This window comes from Camelina sativa, chromosome 9, assembly GCF_000633955.1.
Source record: "Camelina sativa cultivar DH55 chromosome 9, Cs, whole genome shotgun sequence".
Taxonomy (NCBI): domain Eukaryota; kingdom Viridiplantae; phylum Streptophyta; class Magnoliopsida; order Brassicales; family Brassicaceae; genus Camelina; species Camelina sativa.
In genome coordinates, this window is record NC_025693.1 from 3,325,835 (window position 1) to 3,327,223 (window position 1,389).

The window sequence follows — 1,389 nt, forward strand, 5'->3', positions numbered from 1 at the left end:
AGGAAATTGGAAAAGTAGGTTTTTGTGAAAGAAGTCTCCACCAAAATGGGTGTGGGTGCTAATTTTCCTAATATTTTATACTTTCGTAAACTCCATGTTACGCACAAAGAACGTCAAAATCAATTTGATTAGTGATCATAGAACTATTTGAAAGTATCTTATGTGTACACAGAAATATGACACAACCGACCACCTTATATACCTTCACTAAAACATGCTGATCGATAAGAGTTTGATCTTTTGACTATTTATTTAGTATATTCCCATTACTTTGAGATCTCGTTCGTACTCAACTAAATAAACACATAAAAAATTGCTGGCTTACGCTTTTAGACCATCGAAACAGAGTGGGAAACTTCACAAAGCATCTTTCGTTAGAAATACATTTTTCAAATATACGCACGTGCAACTTCACCATCGTCACATATAAATACGCACATACACATGCGTAGACTCACATAATCACATTAATCAACTCAACAACCATAACACCAAAGCCTCAAAAGTCAATCAAATCAAAGTTTCCAAAAATCTTCTCTTGATCAATGGCTTATTCTGCTGCTACGTCTCTCGAATCGATCTCTATGACAAATCTCAACAATCTCTCCCGTAACAACCATCACTTTATTAATCGCAGCTCTCTTCTGGGTTTCTCCAGATCTTTCCAAAACCTTGGAATCTCATCTAACGGTCCAGATTTCTTCACCCGATCGAGATCTACTACCAAGAACCTCAACGTTACTCGAGCTTTCTTCTGGAACTGGGGCAAGAAGACTGAAATCCCCAGACCAAGTAAGTTTACAGATCCTTTTTTTTTTTTTTTGTCTTTTTAGTATAAAGGACTGGCCTTTAAACTCAAAATCAAATACCCAATTCAAAAATTAACTTTTATTATTCTGAAAATTCGTAAATTTCGAGAAATCAAGATCAAATTTTCTAGTAAATAAGCTCAAAATCAAACACCCAATTCATAAATTCGAGTTCTTGATGCAGGCAAGATCCAAGAACTGAACGTGCACGAGCTAAACGAAGGAGATAGAAACAGTCCAGCAGTTCTAAAACTCGGCAAGAAACCAACTGAGCTCTGTCTCGGCGATCTTGTACCATTCACAAACAAACTCTACACAGGCGATCTCAAGAAACGCGTGGGGATCACGGCAGGTCTCTGCGTTTTGATTCAACACGTTCCTGAAAAGAGCGGCGACAGATTCGAAGCGTCTTACAGCTTCTACTTCGGTGACTATGGCCACTTGTCCGTACAAGGACCGTACTTGACTTACGAGGACACGTTCCTAGCCGTCACTGGTGGCTCCGGAATCTTTGAAGGTGCGTATGGACAAGTTAAGCTTCAACAGCTTGTGTACCCTACGAAACTGTTCTACACTTTTT

At 38.9% G+C, this 1,389-nt stretch overlaps 1 protein-coding gene across 1 annotated transcript; it reads left to right on the forward strand.

The window, feature by feature from the left end:
* Window positions 452–1,389, forward strand: LOC104710348 (allene oxide cyclase 3, chloroplastic-like; the record flags this gene model as incomplete). The annotated part of the gene is given in 2 exon segments (XM_010426928.2): window positions 452–792; window positions 994–1,389. Coding segments are annotated over 2 exon segments (643 nt in total), but the record flags the coding sequence as incomplete, so codon positions are not given.